Source organism: Sinohyriopsis cumingii, chromosome 1, assembly GCF_028554795.1.
Source record: "Sinohyriopsis cumingii isolate HCF-2022 chromosome 1, ASM2855479v2, whole genome shotgun sequence".
In the NCBI taxonomy this organism is placed as follows: domain Eukaryota; kingdom Metazoa; phylum Mollusca; class Bivalvia; order Unionida; family Unionidae; genus Sinohyriopsis; species Sinohyriopsis cumingii.
This window is the reverse complement of record NC_142961.1, coordinates 61795236-61822448: the sequence shown is the minus strand read 5'-3', so window position 1 is coordinate 61822448 and position 27213 is coordinate 61795236. Positions and strand designations below refer to the sequence as shown.

The following is a 27213-nucleotide window of genomic DNA, read 5'->3' as shown; positions in this document are numbered from 1 at the left end:
ATTGCATTTCAAACTTTTGTTATGCACTGTACTGTCAGGATAATGTTGTTGTGCCGTTAAACAATATATATGCCTCTTTATTTTTTTACCTATTTTCAAGGAAGGAAGGATTGAGTTTTTTTAAAACTTTCTCCAATTGTCAGCACATCACTTTTTAAATTAACTCGTACAGATTCTCTATTTTCTCCCCAGAGAGTTAACAGGTGGAAAACTTCAATACAACTTTGGGTTAAACATCCTGAAAACATATCCACTGTGCGTACAAATCGCTGTGTGATTCAACAACATGGAAGTTCGAAAGGGGCAACGGGTCATAACCAACTCTTTTCAAAGTCGTGAAATGCAGATAGACCAGGATGCTTTGATTACCGTACGGCTGACACTCCCGCTGGATCCTAAGGCCAGTGCTGAATGCGGAATTAACCAAGATAACGAGACATCTGGGTCTATGATGAACAATGCTAAATGCCCAGGATCCACGGAGTATGTGCACAAATCCAGCTTAAAGGTAACTTGACAGTGAAGCAATGGCCATTTACTTTTTGTTTTGTTATCTGGAAGGGGCTGAAATGACCAAACAATTAATTATAGCCTCTCCTTTCCTGGCAAAACAATTTTCTCTCTATTTAGCTATCCCAGTCTCTCCACTGATGTGATATTATCGATTCCTTAGTACGGCAATGCTTGAATAATCCAGCTTTAAAGATACCCCCACCCCCAATCAATAAATAAACTGTGAGATTGTACCCATGAATGATTAAAACAACAAAAGTATTTCCCCTATTCTAGTTTAACATTACTAAACTGTTTTTCCATAATACCAGTCATTTAAAAAATACAGACACGCACATCAATACATTATGCCTGCACTTACTATTGCGGTGAAACTTTTCAAAAAGCGTACATTACAGTATACATTACAGTATATGTGCGTTTTCAGTTGTATGCTAATACACCAGTAATCAAGTGTGAGGCATAGGTCACGGTGAATGATTTTCGTTCCGGATCAACGTATGCTAACGTCACATCTGATGTGAGGCACTATAAAAAGATTGTCATATTGCCTCGGCAAATAAAGAAATACAGTGACCGTCTATACTCTATAATAATGTATCAATGTACAAAAATATAATAAAAATTCAGAAATTGCTATGCATATGCAACACATTTATTTAAAAGGTTCAAAATTAAATGTATAGATTTGATTAAAGATCTTAATTGTGAGATTTTGCAACTCAACAAAGAAACGCTTTCATTCATTACCTAGTTATCAAGTGTTTTTACCAGCTATGCTGTGCGAGGTTGAACAATGACGGACATGCAATTTTAAGTACTTTTTAGGACGTGGAGTCATGGTCGTAATACACGATCGCTGCCCGTCTGCCGATAATAAAGACGAACTACTTTTATTGATTCATTCAACGTTCTTCATCACACACGTTTGTTCAAACATTTATAACAGGTCTCTGCAGAGATACTCTTTCTCATTCAAAAACTGTCCCCTCTCACATCTACACACACACCCTTTACGAAAATGCCAGAGGAGCGATTCCTCTTGTGTGAAATTCCTGGAGAAAAAAATTACTGAGCAGTAAAAGCGTCGCAAATTCACTATGCCCTAAACCAAACTATCGCAAACAAAAAAAAGAAGAAAAACAAAACACAAATAAGACTTCGATTTAATTCAATTTTCAAATAATGGAAGGCGTACAGAACCTTCCGAAAATAACTAGTACAATTGCTGTCTGTACATTTTCCAATTTTTTTCTCTTTTAAGCCAAGGATTTGCAGATGTCCTGAAATCACTGCGCAAGACAAGAGACGACATATAATATTCTGCGTCAGTATATTCTTCATGCTCTTGTGTTTGAGTATCGTCCTTGTTGCTTTTGCAAATATGATACGCCGGGCTGACAAATCTAATTTCACTACAGACTATGTAATAGATGACGTCTTGCTTGTTGTTTTCGGAGTCGCAACTTTTGTATCTGTCTTCGTGGCATTGTTTTCTCAGCGACACGCAGATAGTTCAATCTTCAGTGTTGCCCGGGCATTCTTCGGGAATTCCATGGAGTGGACATATACCTCCATTGACAAGCCTCGTGATGCGACTGCTGGGGAGGTTATTTGAATATTACGCAGGAGCTGTGCATACTTATAAATACCTTCCTGGTTCAGGACGACGGGCATAAACTACAGTCAATGGGTAGTGACAGCTTGGATACGGTCGTGCTGTATGTTGTTCAGTCTGCAAGACGCCTAAGAAAATTTACTTTTTGAATAACAACTTTGTCCAGCAAAGCTGAATTATGGAAAAGCTATCACGTGTAATTTGCATTTCCAAGAAGAGAAGCAGCAGTCATACACTATGTTGAAAAATAATCGGTGCATTATAATACCGCAGTATGGCAGACCGCTGCACTATTCTTCCAAAACCGAATGGTCCCTTGTACTACCTGGAACATATTTTTGTGTTTGTGTTTATTGGTTGAATAGTGGTTGGTTGTTGATGTGTGTGTGTGTGTGTGTGTGTGAAAGGGAACGAAAATGTATTACCATACTTTGTAAAACGTAGAACCAATATATGCTTATCTACCCTGAGAAAACCCGCAAACTACATAGAGGTTTATGTTGTTCAGTATATAAAGGGTATACTCATTCTCATGGTTTCAAATTAACGTCACTGTTGCACGAGTGTCCCAATCAAGTGGGCTCAGATTTTATAAACTTTCATATGTGCTCCACACATTTAACTCTTTGTATCTTCTACCATAATTTACATCACAAGTTGTTTATCCCCACTAAGTTAACCCTGGTTGAGGTCAATGAGTACTTTCTGCTTATATCCAGATGAATATACTTAAATGATTTGGTCCAAAGTAGGTCTGTAAATTACTTAACATCTTAAGTGTGTATTTGTCTTATTCAGAATGCCATAATGATACACACATTGAGCATTCATAATTATATACCCACTGAGCATTCATAACGATATACCCATTGAGCATTCATAATGATATTCCCATCTAACATTCGAATGATACACACATTGAGCATTCATAATTATATAACCGCTGAGCATTCATAACGATATACCCATTGAGCATTCATAATGATATTCCCATCTAACATTCAAATGATACACCCATTGAGCATTCATAATGATTACCCACTGATCATTCATAAATATATACCTATTGAGCATTCATAATTATTTCATACTGATATATCCACTAAACATTCATTATGATATATCCACTGAGCATTCATAATGATATACTTACTGAGCATTCTTAATTATATACTTATTGAGCATTCATATGATATACCCACTGAGTATTCGGTGGTATTTGGAAGTACATTACAGACTATTTTTGGAAAAACAAAGACTGTATCCTTACCCCTTAGAGAGATTTTGTAGAGCCTGTAAATTTGAAAAATTCTGAAACTTCTAAGAGAACTTTAAACCAGAGTAAAACATTTGGAAGAAGAAAAGGTAACTCCTGAAAATAGACTTTTAAATAGTTATTTTCGTTTTCTCCGCTTTTTCTAGCTCTGACAAAAATGTCGTTATCGTCAAAAACACTGGATGGTATAAAAGATACAGTACTATTTTACTTTGGAAGAATTGTTGGATATTTAGTGATATTTTATTTCTTTCGTTTCTCGAGACTAAGTCAAAAGATGTTAGCTCTGAACTCATCTATTCCATGCTGACGTCGTACTTTACACACTTATATTTTTATTATTTTTTGTAAAGACTATTTTGAGTTTGTCTTGAAGAGTTCCATACTTTATCCAAACTTGTGTATTTGCCTTTAGTCAACATGGTTTAGACTGTAACTCATTTGTTCCATATTTGCGACTAATTTACGGACATCATATCATAATCGTTAATAATAATAATAATAATAATAATAATAATAATAATAATAATAATAATAATAATAATAATATACATGCCAATGGCCCAAGATTCACACCCACCGTACATCATGCGGTACGAAAAGCTGTTTTAGTGTGGAAAAGAAGCATATCGTATATATTGGCAGTGCTATACATGCAGTTAATCATTATTGTATTGTTCAAATTTCATGGAATACAAATGTGTCTTGCATAATAAATACACGAATAAATTAAAGAAAAACCGAAGCCTGGAAGGAGCAAACGTCATGTTAGTGACGTAGATCTAGAGTTACCGTATGATGAGTTGATGCTTAAACGGCATCTTGAATCTTTAAGGCTTTTACAATACACATTGCTAAATTAGTCACTGCAATTTATTATCATACTATACAAGTCCAAAATTTTCTACACACAAGGGGGTAATTTTTTTTCCTTTTGTAATTCTCCATACAGTGGCCATGCAGTAATACAATGAAATTCAATTTCGATATTGACATTACAAAAATGATACAATCTTTCTTCAAAACAAATATTTTCATCTTCCTGATAACCACTAATTTGCAAGTTACCCGCTCTAAGCAAGGTGTCATATGTTCTTTACTTATTACGTACTAAAATTCCGTGACAGTCTCTTCTTCTAAGAAGGCAATCCCTGACTTGTGCACGAGATATAGAAGCTAATTGCCTCTTGATAATGGAAGACAGGGTATTATTTCCCGTTATAAACTATATCAGGAAAGTGATCCTTATTGCTCCGTTACCTCGGATATGTATTTATTTTCAAAGCATTCTTTATATACTTTAACCAGTTAACTCTGGTATGTTGATGTAATAAGAATTTATACTTTTTATTTTGAATAAAAAAATTAAATTCCAGTTTCCATTCGCTCAATCTTGCTCTCATGAAACTTATTTTTTCCCTGCATGTCCGTTTTTATTTATTTATTTGGTTGCAAACAGCTACAAAGTATATTACCTTTCATTTCCACCCCTACCTATTATATATATCGTCACGACTCAATGATATTAAACTAAGAAAAAGAAAAGTACGAAAACCAACAAGTTTTGTACAATTCATCAAGTAATTTATTTCCATAGAAAATAAGGCTAAAATTCAAAAAGAACTTACAGTATCTTGATTTAATTCCCAAATAGTTAGAAAAGTTCTATCACAAGTCCAAATGTGTGAAGTTCCAATTGAATTTCAGTGGTATTCTAAACAAATTCCAACAATGAATATATTGATGTGCTAGTGTTCTCAGGCTTGTTAATATGCCAATGGCATGGATTGTGGAGGTGTGCTAAAGTCTTTTGATATATCACAACAATATAATCCAAAATGTCCTTTTTTTTAACTCACTATAATTCCAAATTAATGAGTCCGTCCAGGAATAATATTGATGAGCACGCTGTATTTCCAGTGAATAATAATTTGAATAAATTAACCCAACACACCCCACCCCCCACCCCAAAAAAACAACGAATTCAACAATAAGACTGAATATGCTTCAAGATGTTAACGCAAGATTCAGTAATTTCAAGTTAACCGTTATGGGAATGACGTCACTGTTGTGTGATGATATGCTGACTAATCAATCGCGAGACATATATTACTAGTTACCTGCCTCTCTGGGCAGGTGCAAAGGTTGCGCCCTATGCCTTACCCCCCCTCCTCGCCTTGAGGCATCGCATTTTAAAAACTGTCCACTAGTATTAATATACGCTCGGCTGGATTTATAGGTTACTGCATTTGTATGGGAAAATATGAACTCGTTTTTCGAATGGAAATACTGCACGACCTTGGGAGTGAGTGCAGTATATCCATCCGACAAAACGAGTTCATATTTTCCCACACAAATGCAGTGACCGTTTTATTATATGCTATTTTTTTAATTCTACCTAATGCTTAATTATATTAACAAAATACACTACACGAAACAAAGTAACTGAATGTATGCCGCATTCCAAACTAAATACACAAGCGCATATTCATCATTACACAACAACAACATTATTACTGCGCACATAACTCCATCCAGATAAATTTGAACTTAGTCGCGCGCTCGACATAACTTTCGAAAGAAAATGGAGTGCCTAGTTAAAACTGAAATTTGGAATCATATTGTGAATGAATGCGCATTACTACAACTTTTCCATTTGATGGAATGAATAGATTTTGGCATTTTCGATTCTACGAAATTCCGTGATTATGGACTGTATTTATGTGACAATTCCACATGAAATACATGGGATCGAAGAAGCGAGGGAGAAGCGCGTTGACATCTGCAAATGTGTTTCTGTTTTTGTCATTGAATGTTTGAAATCATAATGTGGGAAAAATATGAAGTCTTTCAACTGCAATTATCAAAAAGATGTTATGAAATTTTATGCTTATTTCATTTTGAGTGCAGTAAGGAGGATGTAATTGCATTTATATTCGAAATTACAGTACAATTTCGAAATGTATAATCAAGATTGAGAACCTATGATGTACTAAGAGTCTTCCAATTAATCACAGTAATATAATCCAAGAGATCTTTGTTTGAATTCACTATAATTCCAAGTTAATGTTTCTGTCCAAGATTATCTATTGAAGAACAATTTGCGCTATGTATTATTTGTTTACCAAAATGAAAGTTACTGGTCAGGTACACAATGAACTTGATTTTGGACAAGATCAAATCCAAAATACAATTATATATAACATATAATCATGGAGAAAATACTAATTAAAAATTCAAATAAAAATATATAACAAATATTGACATAAAAATAGTTAAACGTTATCCTGTTAACTTTAATTTCAGCAGAGATAAAAGTTGAAAATGGTATATTTATTAAAATCCGAATAAAAAATATAAACAAATGCGTGGTTCAGTTCAACACACTCAGGTCTTTGTTTTGATTAGTATAGTACGAAATATGGTGGTCTAAATGGTGCGGAAATACTACGTGAAAGAGGGTCTGCATATTCTGGAGCATAAGAAAAATCATTAGGCAGTTATCTAGCTTTAACTTGTTAGGTGATTTGACAGGCAATGGAAAATCAAAATTATGCCTCCATTTTTGTTGGATTCTAGGGATAAGGAGACATCTTATGTTAAAATGTTCAACATCATTGAACGCTTGTGTCACGATGGAAAATTGTATATTCAAAAATGTTAAGAGGTTTAACATTAAGGATCTCTAGCTGACACTTACATCGTCGACAGGAACCCCATCAGGAGCCCCATGTATCTGAGTGGTGTAAAGTACTCGCCTTTACAGATCACTGACATCACACCTCTCTCCACGTGGTTTCGAGTCTCGGCTCGGCCAACGTGGGTAAGTCCGAAAGCTTACCGCTAGCTTTCCCTGGGTCAGTGGTTCTTCTCGGAATCTTCCGCCTACAAATATACTGGCCGCCATATATAGCCTATCGTATGATGAAAATAGCGATAAAACCAAATCAGAAACCCGTTATATTGTCGACATTGTGTCATTGGTATAAGTGGTTTACCTCAAATGGAATCCCTTGGCCTTTAATAAGAGTCCGCGACTCTTCCCAAATAGCAATTTCACAGCCCGCCTACATCTCTTGGAAAAGATATACAACTCAATAGACTCAACAGAAACAAGAAAAACAAATCCTTTCATAATAAAATGAGTGTTTGTGTTTGAATATCTTATCCATATCTTTAAAGCATTCCATAATAGAGACACCTACTTTTATGCTTTATTTAATGTATTCTCGCGAATAAAATCACGAAGAAATTTCCAAAACACACTTCAAAAATCCCTTTTGTCTTCTTTTTAACATTAAAAAAAAATTCCTTTACAGGCATGTGCTCTTCTATGTCCATACATGTATAGTTTTTAAGTCTTCTTGCGATTCTGAAGCGATAAAAGACGCGTGAGAAAAGTTGATCGAGCGCAGGGTTGTGGTCACGTTTGCACTCCTTGTGTTCATTTATATTACCGATAAGGTGATTTCATGTTGTCAGCGATTTCGTCGTACTTTATTGATAAAACGTCAGACTCCTGTGTAGAAACAACGAATGCGGTAATGAGGAAAATACACACAATATTTTCCATACACTATCGAACTCATGTTAACCTTGTAATCTCACATGATTAAATTGAGTGGATACACATGTAACACTGCAGTAGTAGATGTAACTCTCTAAAAAGGTTACATACTGGCCGTAATCTCACGTGATTGAATTGAGTAGATACACATATAATACTGTACTGCTTGTATGTATGTGTTTTGTGTTTGTTTTAATATCTTATCCATGCTTTAAAAAAACAAAACAATATGCCAACCCTAGAACTGACTGCTGTTGAGATTAATTGTTTTGATACATTAGGCAGAATTTGGCGTGTGCCACGTTTGGTGTTTCAATTATTTGCAACACAGTTAATAATTCTTCCACCCCTACATTGACTGTTACTAATTGTTACATATATATATATATATATATATATATATATAGAGAGAGAGAGAGAGAGAGAGAGAGAGAGAGAGAGAGGATTCATGCAAGGTAATCCCCATTTACCTTTGCTTGTTCTTTTTTGTTCTTTTTACTCTGTACCGAGATATTGACATAGTTCATTAAAAAGACTAAAGAAGCTGACGATTCAACATTATTACGGGATGGATCCAAACAAATCTAAAATACAACTCTCATATTAAATTTATATGCAAGGGTATTTGGATTTAACGTAACTGGAGGGAAAACGAAAGTAAAATGTATACAGAGCACGAAAAATAGCAATAGCTACTATTAATATAGAATATAGTACAGATATAGTTCTGTGTATTGTCTGAAATTTCTTGGATACATCTATGAAAAGCGACTGATGCATTCACAACCTCGAATTATCACTTTTTTTGGACACATTGCGCATATTATCTTAAACTAATTTAATGAGATTGACATATGCTTTAATTTTATATGTATGTTCTCGCGATACTTCTGTTGCTCAATGTCTTTGGTCTGCACATCTTCGCATGCCAGTGTTCCGATATGGTAACCGTATCTACACCTTGGGCACCGCATCCAGTAAAATTACGATATTCGCAGAGGTCAAAGGGTACAAACTTTGCCAACTCTTCCATAACTAGCATGTTCTGAACACGCAACATAACTTGAAATGAGACGCATCAACACTGTTCACAATCTTCTCACAGTTTATACCACAAAAACCCTTGTGTTTTCATTTGTACTCTCTAGACTAGACTATTGCAACACACTTCTTTCTGGTCTGCCACTGTATCTTCTGCAGAAATTTCAAAAGGTCCAAAACAGTGCAGCCAGGACTATTCTTAGAGTACCAAGAACTGATCATTCCAAAACGCTTTTTTTCAAGCTCCGGTGGCTACCTGTACGCAATATAATCGAACACAAAATCCTTTCTCTGTAACGTTTCGTTGAGTCCCTGTGGTCCAAAATACCTCGCCGATTTCACCCATGTGTATATTCCTGTTAGAAATCATCTGGCAGTCATATTTTTAGCAGTCCCAAGGTAAAAACTATATCCTATGGACAACGTTTCTTTGCATAACAGGGTCCAATGGCTTGGAATGAACTTCTAGATCTCAGAGACAAAAAGACATTTTTCCATGTTCGCGTTCAAGAGTGCTTTAAAGACGCATCTTTTCCACCAACAAGAAAAAATAAATTTGACAATCATCCATTTGTCATTATTTTTAGATTGAAAGTGTATTGCAAACTCATTTTGTGCTTTTAGGATTTTTTGTGTAACCCCCATTTATGTTTCATGTTATGATTTTATGTAATAATTCATTTGTTTTTAGTGTTTTTGAGTTATTTTCACGTGTTTCATGTTGTCTAAATGCAAGGTGTTCTTATGACATTATATGTTAACTTGATGTTGTAAAGCGCTTACAGCTTTTCTAAATGATAAGTCGTCGTCATTATTATTATTATTATTATTATTAGTAGTAGTAGTAGTAGTAGTAGTAGTAGATAGAAGAAAGCGAATCTGCTTGTCGTCGTTTATTCCTTAATTTTATTACAAGCGAAGGAAAACAAACATTTGTGCTATATTTTTCTTTCGCTGAATGAAGCAGTTTTAAATTTAAGTTGACTTTAGTTTTGTGTTCTAATACTTCTAATTTCACAATTACATGCACAATACTACCAAAGGCATATTTTGTAAAGGCCATTGCACGCACAATGCTGCCAAAAATCATAATGTGTAAGCAAGAGTGAAATAGGCACAATCAGCATATTTTCATGCATAATTTGATGTACTATTTTGTTTGGAAAATCATGCAAAATGACATGAGAAAGAGAAAAGCAATTGCACACATTTTCATATTCGTTTTAACGTGATGCTCTACAGTTTCGTATATTACACAAGATTTAATTTTTAAAGAAAAATTATTTCCCAGGCTTTCATCACTCGTTATCATGGTTATTTTAAAATAATTGAATATCCTATGTATTGTTAAAGGAACTTATTCTTTTTTTGGGGGGGGGGTGTATGACTAAGGGGTGAAGGCGGGCCACTGGCGCCTTAAAATCAGTCGCTTCGGGTAGATGTAACTCGTAAACCTTGGATGGTAGCTCATCTAGGAGAAGGAAGACTCCGATTCCAAACCTCTGCTGCCTTTGCGGCTATACCCACTCACTGGAAAGGCTAAGAGAGTAAACCCCGACAGAAAATCCGGAAACAGAGTCCCTAAGGCGGTCTGACATTGACTTCAACGTCGTTCCGGCAACTCATGCGACTGCGTTGGTGCCAAGCTGTATCGGCATTCGTCGTTCCCTTGGGTCCACCAACTGCGTGGAGGGGGAGGGGATTTGCTGCATAAGCAACATCTGATTCTCCATACAACCCTGCCCAGGCTTCATAGTTCCTGTGGAGAGGACAGTTCAGCGTCGTGGTAAGGCGTCGGCACAACACGGGAAGCAGCAGTTTACCGGTTCTAAGTCAAAGGTCGATTGGCATAGAGCCTGGCGCAAGGGGCTGCTTCCGATGGTAGAAGAGATCAACATATCTCATTGGACAGCTACTGCCCACCTTAAGCTGGGCATCCCCCATTCAGTAAGGTGCTGTCCCGCCATGGCCTGCCTGAGCGCTTAACTTGAGGACCATCTCGACAAGTAGGCAGCAAACTTCGCACCCGGCAAAACTATAAGACATAAGAAGACTTCATCTCTTTGTTTCGCATGTGTCCTGGATTCACCGCTGACCCTCATCAGATCGACGACGCACGGAAGACTGCCGTCATTGACAGAGAACTCTCCCGACTGAACGTCGACATTGCTTGCCTTCAGGAGACCCAACTGGCCGACGGCGGCACCATCAGGGAAGCCAACTACACCTTCTTTTGGGAAGGGAAACCCTCTATTGAACGTAGGCTTCGCTGTAAAGAATACTCTAGTCTCCTTCATTGAGGATCCGTCATCAGGCAATGAGGGGATCATTGCCCTCCGGCTGTCAACATCATCAGTCCCAGCCAACATCTTCAGCGTGTACTCCCCAACCCTCTGTTCTACCCACAAGGAGAAAGACAAGTTCTACGAGGCTTTTGGATCAAACAATATTATGTATTTCCAAGAATGAAGGTCTCTACCTACTAGGAGACTTCAGTGTTAGTGTGGGAGCTGACCACGAGCCTGGTCCACCTGTAACGGCTTTCACGGAAATGGGAAGATCAACGAGAATGGTCAGCATCTGCTGCAGATGTGCTGCTCCTATAGCCTATGTGTGACCAACACTTTCCTCAAACGCAAGGAGATCCACCAGATGTCATGGAGACACCAACGTTTCCGCCACTGGCACCAGCTTGATCTCGACATCACCAGGCGTCCCGAACTGGCAAATTTGTCTTCCTCACCCGCACCTACCACAGTGCCGACTGCGACGCGGACCACTCCTTCATGGTCATCAATGTGCGAATAATAACCAAGAAGCTGCACCACGCCAAGAAGAAGGGACGCCCACACATCAACACGAAAGAGACACCTGATGAAACCATCGACTCCATTTGGTCCCACCTCCGAGACACTGTGTACAATTCATCCATCGCTGCCTACGGGAAGAAGAAGCGCAAAAATGCCGACTGGTATGATGCCAACTGTGAAGAGATTGGAGCCCGTGACTGATGCGAAGAGGAAAGTCCTACTAGCATACAAGGCTGCACCTAGCCCTAGTAAACTACAAGCCCTCAGGACTGCCAGGAACAACGTCCAGAAAACGGCCCGCTGCTGTGCCAACACCTACTGGCTGCACCAGTAAACAGACAGCTGCCGACACCGGGGATGGAAGAGGCATGTACCCCTCTATCAAAAAGGCGACTGCCAACCCATCTCAAAGATGCCTTCCCCCCTTCAAGTCCAACGCGGACAAAGTCATCACAGACCAGGGGAAACAGTTACAGCGATGGATTGAGCACTATCTCGAGCTGTACGCAACCCAAAACGTCGTCACCGACACCGCCCTGGATACAATCCCAGACCTGCCAGTCATGGATGAACTAGACACATTGCCCACCCTGGAAGATCTCGCAAAACCAATCGATTGCCTCGCTTGTGGGAAGGATCCTGGGAGCGATGACACCCACCCCCCCTTAAGTCCTCAAGAACAGGAAATCAGCACTGCTTCAGCCTCTGCACGTACCCCTCTGCCTCTGCTGGGAATAGGGACACATCCCCCAGGACATGCGGAAAGCCAACATTGTCACTTTGTACAAGAACAAAGGAGACCGTAACGACTGCAACAACTACCGGGGCATCTCCCGTCTCAGCATCGTCGGAAAGGGTTTCGCCCGTGTCGCCCTGGCGCGATTGCAGGTCCCAGCCTTCCACGTCTACCCATTCAACTGTAGACATGATCTTCTCACTACGCCAGCTGGAATAGAAGTGTCGTGATCAACATATGCCCCTCTGCATCGCCTTCATAGACCTGACGAAGGGGTTTGACCTGGTCAGTAGGAGAGGACTCTGCATGCTTCACAACTGCTAGCTGTTGTCACGTCGTTCCACGAGAACATGCACATCACAGTCTGCTTCAGTGGCGAAACATCGGAGGCCTTCTCAGTCATCAGCGGAGTTAAGCAAGGCTGAGTCCTTGTGTCGATGCTCTTTGCCAACTTCTGCTTCATGCTCCTCCAGTACGCCTTCACGGACTTCAGCGAGGGAGTGTACATCCATTCCAGAGCTGACAGCAAGCAGTTCAACATCGCCCTTCTCCGTGCTAAGACTAATGTCACAGAGGTTCTTATTCGTGGTGCGTTGCTCTTTGCCGACGATGCAGCCTTTAAATCACACACGGAAGATGGACTTCAGCAGTTGATATGCTGCCTCTCCTACGCCTTTAAGAAATTTGAACTGATCATCAGTCTGAAGAAAACGAACGTCATGGCCCAGGACGCAAACTGCACTCCCACCATCGCCATCGCCATTGCCATCGATGGATACAATCTGGAAGTTGTTGAGAACTTCACTTACCTCGGGTCCACCATCTGCAGCTCGCTCTACATTGATTCTGAGGTGAACGGCAGGATTGCCAAGGCATCAGTAGTTATGGCAAGACTAAACCAACCCTAACCTCACTGAGAAGACCAAACTGTGCGTCTACCAGACCTGCGTTCTCAACATACTCCTCTACAACAGCGATATATGACCCACCTATGCGAGCCACGAGAGGAAACTCAACAGCTTCCATCTGAGATACCTGTGGCGCATTCTGCACATCCAGTGGCAGGACAAAGCACTCAACACAGAAGTTTTGGAACGCTAACATGTTCTCCATTATCAGCGAGAATTGCCTTCGTTGGCTCGGCCTCGTCAAGACATTGGACCCATTTCTCATTCCCAAGGACCTTCTATACGGCGAGCTAGCAGAAGGCGCACGACTGGCTGGACGGCCACGTCTGCGTTACAAAGATGTCTGCATGAAGGACATGAAGACGGCCAACATCAACGTCAACGACGGAGAGAACTGTGCTGACGACAGCTCCACCTGGCGCCTAGCTGTCAGACAGGGCGTTCAGAAAGTCGAGGCAGCGAGAAACACAAACCTCGCTGAAAAGAGAGCCAGGAGGAAGGCAAAACAACAACAGTCTCAACAAGCAACGACGTTCACCTGCAGCAAGTGCAACAGAGACTGTCACTCTAGATTCGGACTCTTAAGCCACTCGCGAAGGTGCAGATAGGACACCCAACCGGAAGCTACAAAATCGTCTCCCGATCACGGACAGATGCCGAGAGATGACTAATGGGTGTAATCTGAGTTACAGGGTAAACACCTTGGCCTTACTTCAGATGTGCATCTATCAAAAACAGCTAGTTCCGCTTAGAAGTTTTCAATTTCTAGACCTCAAATGTAAATTGTATTTAAAAAAATTTAAAAACACAAAAAACTGAATAATATTTTAAATTTTTTAAAATATATTTTGCAATTGATTCATTGGACTTTCAGAGGCAAAATTCGTTTTCGTTATTTTAATACCAGCTAAAGTTAGTATACTTTGGACTGGTTCAGGCTGGTTGTTTCGAGGATATGAGGACAGCCTTGTTGACCAGTTTGTGCCTAGATCATGCAAGATTTCCACAAATACAACATGCAAAGAAATTTAGGCCGCGATACATGAGAGTAGTATAGTAGTCAGCCAATGTTCCCTCGACTGTATATGTTGCAAATGCAGGCCTTCAGCGAACATCTGTGACTGTCTAAAAAAACGTAATACCTACCTACCTATGTATGTATGTATGTATGTATGTATGTATGTATGTATGTATGTATGTATGCATGTATGGGTGCATGTATGTATGTGTGTGTGTATGTATGTATCAATCAATCAATCAATCAATCAATCAATAAATCAATCAATCAAATTAATTAATTATGGGCTGGGTGTAGGCCAGGTGCCTCATTACCAGTTATTAAGCCGTCTAACGGAACGGTTGCAAACAAATACTGTGATATTTCTTCCGGACACCACTAGAAAAGTATGAAGACTGTGCCTCGTGCAGTTATATTTCCTGTATTTTTTTTAATATATTTTTTTGAAGAACGATACGTGGACGTGCATATACAGCTTAACTCCTTATAAGTCGAGTCCATTTGAGAACAACATAAACCCTGATATGCCGTCTCATGATGCGTCTGCAGATCTGGGTCGATGCCGTTTGTACTTGGATCCAGCTTTTACGCGAGTGTCGTTGGTATGCATTATATCCATGTATAAACTTTTAAACAAATAAACCAAGTCCTTCGGGGAAAAAGTCTTTATACATATATCTATTCCCCTTTCGAAGAGAAAATTTCCATAAATTCGTTCACCAAAGAAAATTACAGCTTGCTAAGTTTTCGAAAGAAAGACAAAAATAAAATGACAACCAGCACACAAAGTGAAACTTGAACAAGAATTGTGTTTGGCTTATGTCAACGTTTTATCCCCAGATTAGCGCGAGTAGAACAGGAAGGACTTTCTAGTGACGAAACCGACTGGGAAAGCGCTTAAAATAACTCAGTTGAACGACCTCATATGCTTATGAGACTTCTTATTCATACTACGCATAACTGTATTGCAAACTATTTCGCAATGAGACAAGTACACCCTGAATGGAAAATTCCTAGAAATGAGCTAAGAAATCTATTATAGTTTTACCCTTAGATACACAAAACTGAACAGAGATGTGTTTATCCAAGAAGCAACGTTTTTACAGTAATGCGGATAGTAAAATTAATGTGAGTGGTACCTGCTTGCACAGTCATACCAGCTGTCATTAAATGAAATAGGATTGTGGCAAATATATTTTATATTCTTAATCGTGAAAAGTAATACGAGTAGAGCAGTTGCCCTAATTTATACAGCCGTCAAACAAGAGAAAACAAACTGAGTATTTTGGAAGGCAACATATCTTGATTTGACATGTATTTGTCTAATCAGAGACATTTACAGCCTTTATGTCTGGTCTGATCATACTTATATTCTACGTGTTAATATCGAAGGTGACTCAGCAGGTGTTGCAAGATCAAAGGAGATTGCTGTAAGTACTCGTTAACTTTCATTTCAGGCAATAAATTGTGTACACACAGGTAATTACCAGCCGCTGGATGCAATGACTTTGCCGTGTACTTTAATTTTGAGCTGGCTGTTTCAAAAGACGTTGAGAATGTTGTATATGTTTAGGGTTTAATTACTTTATTATAATTGCTGCTTTGGTTTGGAGTAGATGACAAAATGTGTGTGTGTGTGTGTGTGTGTGTGTGTGAGAGAGAGAGAGAGAGAGAGAGAGAGAGAAAGAGAGAGAAACACCGGGGAAGACAGAGACCTTTGTATTGACATAAGCATTATCTCGTTTTGGTTTCTGCATATAACTAATGTAAATAGTAAAATGATCCTTTCCTCAGTCAACTTCCGTAAATTAATACTCTCAGTTCTATTAATAACGACGTTACTATTACTACTAGTTTTTATTCGGTACTGTAAGCCAGTATTATTATATTGTACCGTTGAACTCGATTGAATATATTGTATTGTACCTATTCTGGAGGAAGGGGTAAGCATTTTAACTTTCTCCGATTATCAGCGCTTCATCACATTTCAAATTAACTCATATTTTTTCTCTTCTATCTCCAGATACTAACTAAAAGGAAAACCTATGTACAATTTTTAGTTAAACAGCCTGAAAACAAATTCATCGTGTGCACGGATCGTTGTGAAATTCAATAAAATGGAGGTTCAGAATGGGCAACGGGTCATAGTTAACCCTTCTTCCAAAAAGCAAAACCAGAAAATTTTGGATACCGTACTGGTGACAAATTCACTGCATCCTAAGGCAAAAGCTGAATGCAGAATCTGCCACGATGAGGAGATATCTGGGTCTTTGATAACCCCCTGTAAATGCTCGGGATCCATGGCGCGTGTGCATCAGTCCTGCTTAAAGGTAAATTGTTTTGATCGTGAAAAAGGTCAGATAATTTCTTTCTTTGGCGACGGGGCTGAAATTAACCAAACAATTCTAGCCGCTCCTTTCCTGGTAAAACTATTATCTCCTTATTCAGCTATTCCCGTTTATGCATATTATCTGGTCCGTAATTATAAAAAAAAGAAATACAATGACTGAATATTTCGGCTTTAAAGATATATTGAAATTGTGAAATTTTATGCCCTACCCTCTAATTGCATTTTTCATACTTAATAAATATATTTATATTTCATATTTGCCTCCTATGCGTATGTACTGATGTGAAGTTCGTCAATTCAGCTTTGTTTCATCACTGTGTTCCTTATGGAATATGTGTACTAATCAGGTAACGTTGCTGTTGTTGTGTTGGGGTTAATGCCATTTCTAAGCGACGTAGGCAATAATTACCTATCCTTTCTGTAATTGCATTTTTCCTTTTGCTTCTGTTTCTGTCGTGCCCTTCTTTGTGCGATTATAAATATTCTCGTCTGTGATACAAAATATAACATTTTTCTGTCCTATACCAAACAACACCATAACTTCATATACATAATAATGTGTCAAAAATACTCCTTTTCACATATTTCATGCATATTACCCTTAGCTACAGCTTTGCTACATGACGCTGCTTTTCCGTGCTTTTTGGCAATTATTTATAGTACCAATCATATTCTTGTATAAATATAATTTTGGGGCTGCCAAAGAAGAACGTACAAATCGGTACACAAAACTGTGAACGTGGGATATCACTGATCCAAAGTTAAATTAGGGTCACTAACTACATATGTGGTGATTTTCCGTAAAAGATATATTGTGTAATCAGATACCAACTTAATTGCACAATGAATATCTTTGATATACTGCAGAAAAGCTAGTCGCACTTGGATATTTTCAAAACGAAGTTGTAAGATAAAGACGCAGACCAATAAATCAGTGGATATATCTGACTGGAAACCTTTGTATGATAAATTACGTTATCACAAACGTCTCATACGAAAGTTTGGGGCTGAGTTAACAACCAAAAACCATTTTTAAAAAATTTACATTTATTTATTTATTTTAGAAAAATAAAGGCATAAGTGACCTTATATCGCTACCCACTGTATTGTATCTAATCTGTCTCCGAATATTTGGCATCGCTTCCAGTTTTGTGCGTTACCTGAGAAAAAGCTCAGGGTAGGAAGAAATTTTAACTCGTACAATATATTAGCAGCAGGGGGGGGGGGCGAATCGGACATTTTGTCCAATCGTTATTTTGCTTAATTATTACTTTCTGCACTCAGCGGATCCGGTGTAGTCAGCGCTGGTAAAAAAAAAACGACGTCGGTCCATCCTACACGATGGTGACGTCATTTGGTTCTGCGAGCCGATCCCCAGCGTCGTCAGTGTCCGGTAAGCACAGCGACGACCGCGTCGATGTCATTCCCCCCCTGCTGCTTACAATGATTTTACAAACAGAGTAACCACTAACTCCTCCTCTTGTAGATCAATTAGGTTATTTGACTGATCGGTAAGTCTAAAATTAATTCTCGTTAAAAACCGATTATGGCATCGCATATAGACCGGATTAATCGGGCTCTCAACGATTAAGAATCCTGGAGGGGCTGTTGGCGAAAATGAATAAAGGATATACCCCTGTTGAGCTTGATTTGATTGCTTGGTATTTACCTGGTAACTCCCTTCGATAACATCACACACTAGATTGATTGCTATCACCGATGCGATATTTACGTTGTATGGAGCAATATGCCTACCACATCTCCGTTATCGTGTTTGAGGATAGTTGATGGACCGAGAAAATCATTAAGAGACTTTCTTAGTTCTGGCGCGTTGTATCCTGGAAACTTGAAATCGGGTAAATCGGCTTCTGTGATATTATACTCGGTTAGGAATTTTTGTTTATTACCATCGCTGTTATCGGATATTATTTTAACTAATCGTTCATTGATATATTCCATGTCTGATATAAGTTGATTTAACATCTCAACGTGTTTTCGTGCTTTTGTTTTCCGTAGTTGTTCTAGTTGCAATTGGTAATAATGATTAATCTCGATAAAAGCATTAGTGATATCATTTAAAATAATTGTTAATATGACTTGCGATTCAGGAGTTTCCTTATACTGAAAAAACCACTGTATGATATTCCTGTTTTGAAATAAAAACTCGCTGGGTAATAACGTGCTTTTTATAATAGACAAATCATCCAGATAACTGGGATTAATCTCATGATACGATTGCGCATTCGTGTGCAAATACGCGGCGATTTCATTAGGTGGATTCTTGGGCCAACCTAGTATGGTTCTTATTGAACTGTTATAAATATCAACCATATACCCCGGTGTGCTTATTTCAATCGTCGACGATAACGTCGGTTCATGAACCGTAATAGCGATTTTTGATTCTTTTCCTGTGATCGATTTTATCCTGCGTTGAAATTCTTTATTGATTTGTTCTACTTGGTATGACCCAGTTGGTATTGTAACCTCATTCCAGTCTGGGGTCCCATCGGGTTTATTTGTCCATGCAAAAACCAGCGAGTTATTAGGTTGTTGTCCGTTAAATGCTTCCGCTCGGATATTAGGCCAACTGTGATATACTCGCAATTTTGCCAGCGCTATTTCCTTTACTGGAATCGGAGAAGGGAAGTTTACATTGAATTCTGGCTTCGTTGACGTTATCGATATCATACTTGTTTGTACCGGAGTGGTGTTCTCCGCGATCCGTTGAAGCAATTGAAACCCTTCGGGGTTCAGCGACATTATTATTATTTGTCGTTTCTAGTGTTTAATATTAACAACCTGCTTGTTTTAAGCCCATTGAAGTTGTTTCAGGAGAATGTTTTAAGCCCATTGAAGTTGTTTCAGCCACGTGGTTTCCAGCTTCCAGTTGAAAAATCCTCGATTTTTGACATCGCGGAGTCATACAACTGGACCATCGTGGAGAATTCAGCATCGGATATAAACGAATTATCTATCGCCAACGAGATCAACCCGGATAATTTCGAGTACGCGTCGGATACTATTTGATGTTTTACTGTATACTCGCTGAGTTTTTTCTGAGAACACGATGATATCTTTCTAGTGATTGCGTTAGCGACTCCAGCAATTGTTGTCGCCGCGGAGATAGCGATTGAAACAGCGATCGGGGCTATCATGGTCACCGTGGATAAAATAACACCGGTACCGGCTACTATACCTGACACCGAGTACACGACCGCGTCGATGACGGTTATTTTTCGACGGTATTTTTTTATTTTTATACGGTATTGTTCGGAAAGCGTTTTCAAATTCGCGGAGAATTCTTTTACGGTATTGAATCGATATTGATGTGACGTCGGTGATACCTCTGATTCAATTATCTTGGTGGTCATTTTTATTTTAAAAGAGCTAGTGTTTTTAATTACTTAGATCCGCTACAAATTCCACATACCATGTAATGTTTGCCCTAAATAGACCGCTATCAACGGCTTTAATTGTAAACGGTTCAGTTGCGCCCTTGTCTATAATTGTTGATATTGTATTGTTAAACCCGGATGAACTTGACGATGATATATTAAACTGCATCGCTGAAATCAATGTCAATCGATAAATGCCCTTAACAATTGCGGTGATATTTACTATATTATGCGTAGGAGTCCAATCGAATGATCCGTGTTGAACCGTGTATACGCTATTGCCGATGCTCCCATGAGGTGTTTTCATTTTTTCGAGTTGCTCTGTCATTCTAGGTAGTCTGTCTTTAATCTCTGTAACATCAGTTTTGATTGTTCCTATTTCCTGTGTATGCGTGTCTACACTCCTTCTGTTCGCTTCAACTTTAGCGCTGAATAATTTTATGAGCAATGAATTCGCGTCTATATTATTTTTGTTCGCTGCAACATTATCTTTGATTGTTCCTATTTCCTGTGTATGCGTGTCTACACTCTTTTTGATTGTTTCTATTATCCGTTTATGCGAGTCTACATTCCTTTTGTTCGTTTCAACATCATTTTTAATTGTTTCTATTTCCTGTCCATACGCAGTGATATCATTTATAGTTATTGTAGTTTCTTCCGGTTTGGTATTTTTTTTATCAAAGAATTTATTAATGGCGTTATCAGCCCTGTTAAAATTTTTTCGTAACGTGTGAAATTGGCCCGATAGCGTTGTAAACTCCGAAATAGTATTTTTTAACGAATCCGACACGGATATATAATTGTTGCCAAGTGTACTTATTTTTCCATTTATCGTCAAGATGGATTCACCTGATTTAAGTCGTCCATCGCCGGTATACAGCGCGATAGTGTCCTCGGAGGCATCATTATTTCGTGTTAAAACGTCATTCAGCGACACATTACTGGATTTCAGTTTACCCTGGCGGTCTTGAAATACAACTATTTCGCCCGGGTCAACACTGGTTAAATTTAACGTATCAGCGATTTCATCCTCAATTAGTTTTTTTATGTCATCGGTGGCGAGCGTTTCCGTGGGTTTTTTCAGCGCCGAAACCGGTCGTCCCCAGATATCAATCATTATTATTGTAAAAAAAAACAGCGTTTCTAATTAACCCGCCGGGCCTCTACGACCCCACTAGTGTATTCGTTTACAACCACATGAGGTGGTTTCCGCGATGATGAAATCGCCGCGAGTACGTTCAATACCTCACGGCCGCATATCGGTGGGTCACTTAATTGTTGTGTTGGCAGCGTGGAATAAAAAACCCGGGCTGAACACGCCCGGATATACCGCATGAACTCGTTTGGCGGGGCTAACCCGTATGAATCAAAATAGACGATCGCACGCGGATCAATTGCGTATGCAACCCAATGAGTCCCCGCTCCGGAGGATTTATCGAGGTTAATTATACCGGTCTCAATATTCCTTGGTTTTGTCGGTAATTGATCCCTCATGAAAACACCTCTGAAGTTTTTTATCGCTAACGCGTTTGCGGCATCTATTAAATCAAAATTAGACATGGGAGTCATTGACTCCTGAGTCATTAAACGGTTCCCGGTAGTCTTAGACCCTTCCCCGAGTACCATGAATACGGGGTTCCCGGTAGTCTTAGACCCTTTCCGGCTACGGGTCGTTTTTTTTATAGCCTTTCCCGGTTGCCTTCTTCAATGCCATTCCCGCCGCGGTACCAACGGCTCCTAACGCCGCCGCCTTCGCCACTGCTGGGGCCGCCGCGGCAATCAACGCTGGAATCGCAGCTAACAGCGGAAATATCCCACCGGTCTTTTCCATGTTTTTAATCGCTGCGGCCGAAAAATCTATTTGAACACCCTTTTTATTCTTCATCGCATTATTGAAATGTTTTATTTGACGCGCCGTCAACGATATCTTATGATTACCACCTGCCATCTGTGACGGCTTCAGCGTTATTGTGGTTCCACATTGTTTAGCCGACTTTGATCGTAATTTCTTGACTTGACCATCGGTCAACTCTACACTGACGACACTATACGACATTTTATTGTAAACGCGTTTATGTTTTCAATTACATGTTTTCCACTGGTGCATCAACGATTCTCATTCGTCCACCAACGCCTTCCAACAGCATTGATTTATCGCTGAGAATGACAGCAACCGCTCTATAATCAACACCACCCGGGGCTATACGAGCTCTGAAGTGTATATCAACGACGGATTGTCTCGTTAAATCAAGATGTTCCAACGAAAAATAATAAATCGGATACAGGTTTTTAAAATCAAGTTGTGATATTTGCAGACCAGTGTCGACGTTTTGATCACGACCCATATATGACAGCAATCGATGATACACACGTGCGACATGGTTGTCACCGTAATTAAGCTGTATATCCTCGGATGGTTCCTGTTGTCCGTTTATTCTCAGCGAAACCTCCCTGACTCCTAATCGATCAAATATCATATGGCTGCGTTCTTGATTACCCAATCGTTCCCTATTCTGTAGCGCTATGAATATATGACGCGGGGCTGAAACACCCTGTTTTGATGCCAGGTGCCATGTAAACGTATCGGCGACGTTATCCTCTTTAGCATCAGTTGTTACCGCTAGCCAACTCAACAACGATTTTCCTCCCTGTTCCATAAATGCTAACAATCGTGCTTCCGTGGTAACTGATGGAGTCAACACCGGCATCCACAATGCCATTTTAGTTAAAACGACTTTACCGGCAGCGACGCCAGCAGCATGCCATATTGCATTGTTATCATCGCCCCTTCGCGTCAGCGCGATTGTATGCTTGGCCCCATAGATAACTTTTCTAACATTTCTGCAAAATCCAAATATGTGATGGAGTGGAATCGCGCATGAAAACTGCCGGCGTGGTCTTTGCAACATCCCTACTCGTGTTGCGAATCCTAGATTGTAATCATTGTTGATACTCTTTATAATATTGAAATTAGCGCCTGGTCTTACTCTGCGGTCTGGGTTATTTGCTTCAGCCTGTGGGTCAACTGCGGTATCTCTTTCCACTAGCACGTTAACATACTGAAGATGATCAGCGTTATTAGTGGTGTCCTTTGCGAACATCATAGATGGGCCCGCCGATCTTGTATAATCATCTGAATACCTCGCTAACCCAATTATCGTTGTTGCAACATCAACCTCGCGTTCTATTGATTCAATTTCTCGCCCATCAATAAGATATCTGGCGCTCTCAAATAACGCCATGATACCGTTGTTAACAAAGCCAACTCGAACACGATCGTCATCTGCGTACGGTGTATTATCGGCGGCATTTGTCACGAGTTCTCCCTCGATTTCGATAAACGCTTCACACGGCAAAAAATATTTACTGGTATCTTGGACTTGAAGTTCAATTCGCGATCGTAGGTCAGGTTGCGCTGCATAATAAGAATAATATTGATAATCACGGACAGAATCATCCCTGCGCACTGGGGCATCCATATCAAACGCGGGATCAGCGGTTCGCGCAAACATTTCTATTATTATTCATGTCGGTGTTTTCAATTGAAATCCATCAACGTCGTTTTCGTCGTAGACCACTCCCCGCTCTCGCGTTAATGATCGCGTTGGTTGACGCATCGGCGGATGGCGAAGTCGCCGCCAACGACTCTAATTTTTCTTCCACGGCGTTATTTATTACTTTACTGACATTCGCAGGCATCACTGTCGTTGATGGCATCTGTTTTCTTTTTCGTGAAAATCCTTTGGATTTTACCAACGACATTAATTTGTTCCGCGCGGCTGAAAGCGCCTTTCCGGCAACATCTCCAATAGCGCTGATTCCCTTATCACGAATAACATCAATAGCCTTCATTCCTAATTGTTTGGCTAACGGCGCTACTTTTGGAGCCATTCTTGTAAATAACCCCGCAATGGTGCTACCGAGACCATCTCCATAGTACGCGCGGTAAACATGCAATCGCGAGTTTACCACGTAGACGAGTACTGGTTTATCGTGGTTGTAGTGTATGATCATCCTTATTAAAAACACTAGTTTTCCAATTAGTGATTGTGATCACCAGTGATTGACCCCCTTCCCACCGCCGTGTGGAAAACCGGAATAAATTTTATCAAAATTTCCTTGGGTTTTTGCCCTCGATAAAAATCTGGTTTTTTCTTGATTTTTAGTTATTTTTGGTTGCCTATAGTCGTTTTTTTCTCGATTTTTCAGAAAAACATCGATTTTCTCTAAATGATTTCCTGGGGTTTTTACCCTCAAAAAATGGCCAAAAACAGTCAAAAAATGGCCAAAAACAGTCAAAAAATGGCCAAAAACAGTCAAAAAACGGTCAAAAATTAACAAAAACGATAATTTTATAATTTTATAATTTTATAATTTTTTTAATCATCCACAAGTTCGTCTATGAGCGTTCGATATGCATTAATGTCCATGATACCGCCTGCAAATAACCGCTTGCAAATATCAGCGGCCTCATTGATTATTTCCGTAGAGTTATTTCCAGCTCGTTTTCCTCCGATTAGTACTTCCAGCCGTGATATATCACTGAGAACACTACCAGGACAGGTAACGCCGTAGGATTCTTTACCAACAGAGTATCCTTTTCCCTTTTTTGGTGTTCTACTTTTAACTTTCTCGAGGAATTCATCGTAATCGGGATCACCACGATATGGTAATGCGTCTCTATGTTTACTCGCTAAATACACTATTCTTGCCCAGTTCTCCGTCGAGGTTATTTTTTTCTTGTAACCTTCATTGATATACTCATCTCGAAGGCTCTTAGTTGATGTTGTAACAACAAAATTAATTAATTCTTCATCGTCGTCGATGTCTCTAATTTGATCTAGTGCGGACTTTTTAAGAACATTACGGGGTATATTTCCCTCTTTCTTTTTTTCTTTCGGTGTTTCTTCGGGTATTTCTTCGGGTATTTCTTCTTCTGGTTCTCTTGCGGTGGCGCCTAGTTCTTCTTCGTCGGCCATTGTAACATAAGGTTCTTGTGGTTCGGTTATAGCGAGTGGTGGCGGCCTCCGTGTTGTAGCAGCCGCTATTTTTGCAGGGAGTGTTTCCAGAGACTTTTTTGTTCGTTTTGTCTCTGCCGCTATCTTTTCAAGCGCATCGAGAACGGGTACAGTTGCCGCTGTAACATCCTTAGTCGCTTTAGTTACCGGGGCAAATAACTGTTCACTTCCAACAGCAAAATCAGTTTGCATTTGTTGTCGCGTTTGAAGTTTCTCTCTCACTCTGTCTCGTAACGGTATAAACTTTCTAAGCGCTGCTAGCCGCTCTCTGGCTAGCCGAGTAGTAAGTGATTCACCTACCATTATTGTAAATTGATCCGCAATTTCAAATAAAATTTTCCGCCGGGTCTTTCCATGGTGGCATTGTACATCACATGTATATAATGTTACATTGGTATGCCGACTTCGTCACGCGACGTGGGCACAGGTAACTTCAAGCTGGGGTTTCGTCTATAATCCTCCTAATGTTTTTAATCTTACTAGAGATCTCGCGGCGTTTTTCATAAAGCTGCCCGAGTTTTTTTCGTATTGTTTCAACGGCAGTGAATAACCCAATGAATACGCTTACGTCATTACCATACAGGTTCTCATTAATTGTATGTTGTAATCGTTTTATAAAAGAATACTCGCGGGCTAGCGTAAAACGCCCTCGCTTCGATTGTTCGTTTATAGCCTCATAATCGGATAATATTTCCTCGCTGTTGAGCCTATCAGATAATACAATTCCTTGATTTTTTAATTTTGAAATCTCAGTTAATATATTATTGATGTCTTGGGAATCCATATTCTTATAAACATCTTATTTCTAATATCAAAAATTTTAATAAAATTATTGGGGTCATTTTTGACCCCGTTTTTTGTATGGACAGTACAATGCCGTAAATCTCCACTCGAGTGTTGTGGCAGATTACAGGCATACAGGGACAGTACAATGCCGTAAATCTCCACTCGAGTGTTGTGGCAGATTACAGGCATATACATATACTTAATTAAGGACAAACCCCTTGGGTGCCTTCGCATCCATCTGAGCCCAAGGGAACCCCAAAACATACATCTCCGGGAGGGAGGCCTAGGGTGACAAACGTCATCGTAGACCGCCCAGAAGATATGCTTGGGGGACATCACTACATGTACTTAATTAAGGATAGATATATTTACAATGAAATGATTGATGGATGATGGGACGGCACAAGACAGCACAAACATAAAACGGCGGGGCGGAACTCTACGGCCAATTCAACCAATCAAAAGCAACCCAATTAAATTAACCCGGTTGCATGATTGTGAACGAAAGACAACCACACGCCCGGGTCAAGAGCGTGGGTTAGTTTTGATTAGTTGAATTGGCTTTCGAAAGCCTCCGGCTTATAACGAGTCATCTTATATATAAGGTGACTAGTACAACCGCGTCAGTCACAAGGTGTGTGTTAATTTGAATTCCCTTGAATCGTTGAATCCTTAAATACTTATTAATGGTGTTTCACAGCGTTTAAATGAAACCAAATACTCAAATAAAACACTAAAAAAAGAATACAGCTGTTAGATAACAGCGTGTATTTCATTAGTTTTCATCGTAAAATGATTAATTAATCGTAACATTAATTGGACTTCAAGGGACGTAACTCTTGTCATGCGACGCTATCACAAAACGAGTTATCTCCCTTTGATGTTATATATGAAAATCGAATTCTGTGACCCGTCTTTTTTGAGATCGCTGTTTGATATACTCGTTCTGCAACAAATTGTATTGAGGCTCTACAAATATCAAAATATCTACTGGCTTCATTCATCGACTGAAATATTTTTTCCTCGTGAGTTGTTGTATCAAATGACTTTACGCTTTTTGCTTTTTTTGAGCATTTACCAGTTTGGCCTTTTTTACTATTTTCACTCTGAGAGATGGCTTGCAGGTTTATAAGAGAATTATTTTGAGGACATCCATCAATATGATCAATAACGAGAC

The 27213-nt window shown here is 39.4% G+C and overlaps 2 protein-coding genes across 3 annotated transcripts in view; both read left to right on the top strand.

Annotated features, from left to right (window-relative positions):
* On the top strand, nt 1–4782 carry LOC149806968 (uncharacterized). Its single transcript, XM_089960189.1, has 2 exons — nt 1–508; nt 1778–4782. The coding sequence occupies exons 1-2, from the start codon at nt 287–289 to the stop codon at nt 2129–2131; spliced, it is 576 nt and encodes a 191-aa protein (XP_089816315.1). The 5' UTR covers nt 1–286; the 3' UTR covers nt 2132–4782.
* Nucleotides 4783–15431: 10649 nt separating this feature from the next.
* Nucleotides 15432–27213, top strand: part of LOC149806967 (E3 ubiquitin-protein ligase MARCHF1-like) — a 30549-nt gene continuing 18767 nt past the window's right edge. For both annotated transcript variants that reach the window (XR_016421411.1, XM_089960176.1), the window contains exons 1-2: nt 15432–15917; nt 16511–16817. Coding sequence is in view for 1 of the 2 variants with exons in the window: in XM_089960176.1 (XP_089816302.1) it covers nt 16605–16817 (213 nt within the window). In the remaining variant the exon portion in view is untranslated. The remainder of the gene's footprint in view (nt 15918–16510; nt 16818–27213) is intronic.